Below are 1427 nucleotides of genomic sequence, written 5' to 3' on the forward strand. Positions count from 1 at the left end.
CAAGTGTTGTATGTTAAAATTGCCTTACAGATACTCAGTCATGTAAGTAAGCTATAAGCATTAAAATCTAAAAACCAGAGGAAGAAAAGAACTTTGGAGCTACATAGACCTAAATTTAAATTCAAGTTCTATCATTCGCCAGCTTCCCTGGTAGCTCAGATGGTAAAGATTCTACCTGCAATGAAGGAGGCCTGGGTTCAATCCCTTGGTTGGGAAGATCCCCTGGAGAAGGGAATGGCAATCCACTCCAGTATTCTTGCTTGGAGAATCCCATGGACAGACCATGGGGTCGCAAAGAGTCAGACATGACTGAGCGACTAACACTTTAACTTTCTTTCACTCTGCTGGCAGAGTGACTTTGGACAAGTCCTTCAACCTTTCTGAGTCCTAAGTTTCTTGATCTATAAAACGAGAATGATAATATCTACCTCACAGGATTCTTGTGAAACTTTTATAAGTTTATGCCTTTATATTTGGTACTGCATCTATCAGCAAAAAAAATAAAATAAAATAACTGGCAGCTGAAAAAGAAATCATAGCATTCCATCATTTATCACAGGTTACTCAAAAATCATTTCAGTGTATCAGAAGAAGAATATTCAAATATTTTAATAGCTCTATTATCTCAGCTAAATGTCTGTACTGGAAGATTTTTGATGTATTTAAAACTCTCTTTGCGATTCCTTAAAATAATAGTATATTTGAAGTGTTCGTACTACCAGAAACTGCTGAAAGTTCTACACAATTATTATCACTTGACCCTTTTAAGTCTCTGAGGTGGTTGCCAGTATCATCCCACCATACATATGGGAGACAGAGAAGTTAAAGAACCTGCCCAAGGTCACACAGTTAGGAAGCACTGAGTCAAGCACTGAATCGAAGTTCTCCAGCTCCAGAACCCACACTTTCAGTCACTACATTATACTGTTTACCTTTTAAGAAACGATGTGTGATCTATTTTTAAAAAGGAGGCTTTTCCCTCCATATATTCTTTTGAAGGATCCCAAATTAGATCCCCACAGAAGCATACCAACAGTACTTGGCAACAAGAGATTTGAAGTTTAACGTTGGATTCTGTGGCCTCTTTGCTATATGACCTAGCTTAGATGCCTAACTTAGATTGTTTCCAAGGGCTAAATAACTTGTGTTTGAGTACATAAATAACTATCTAAACTGCCTCCTGGTGATGGATTGAAAGCACAGTATGACTCTTGGTATGGAGTGTTCTTTCCTTCTCCCTCAAGATACATACCTTTCCCTAAGAGGAAGTTTATCTATGAGCTTGCCCCAAGAAATGAGAAAAACATCAAATAAACAACCTAACCTTACACCTAAGAGAACCAGAAAAAGAACAAGATACACACCTTTCCAGTTAAAGTTGAGAGATCATCTCCACCAATTACTTTTATCTCGCCTGTTGACTGGTC

The 1427-nt window shown here is 37.9% G+C and overlaps 1 protein-coding gene across 1 annotated transcript in view; it reads right to left on the reverse strand.

The window, feature by feature from the left end:
* Window positions 1–338: 338 nt before the first annotated feature.
* Window positions 339–1427, reverse strand: part of LOC104999416 (hypoxanthine-guanine phosphoribosyltransferase-like) — a gene marked incomplete at its 5' end in the record, with an annotated part of 10631 nt that continues 9542 nt past the window's right edge. Inside the window, one exon of the mRNA XM_010854996.1 lies at window positions 339–1427. Coding sequence (XP_010853298.1) covers window positions 1332–1427 — 96 coding nt within the window.

The sequence above is a fragment of the Bison bison genome, unplaced genomic scaffold, assembly GCF_000754665.1.
Source record: "Bison bison bison isolate TAMUID 2011002044 unplaced genomic scaffold, Bison_UMD1.0 scf7180017853627, whole genome shotgun sequence".
Lineage (NCBI taxonomy): Eukaryota > Metazoa > Chordata > Mammalia > Artiodactyla > Bovidae > Bison > Bison bison.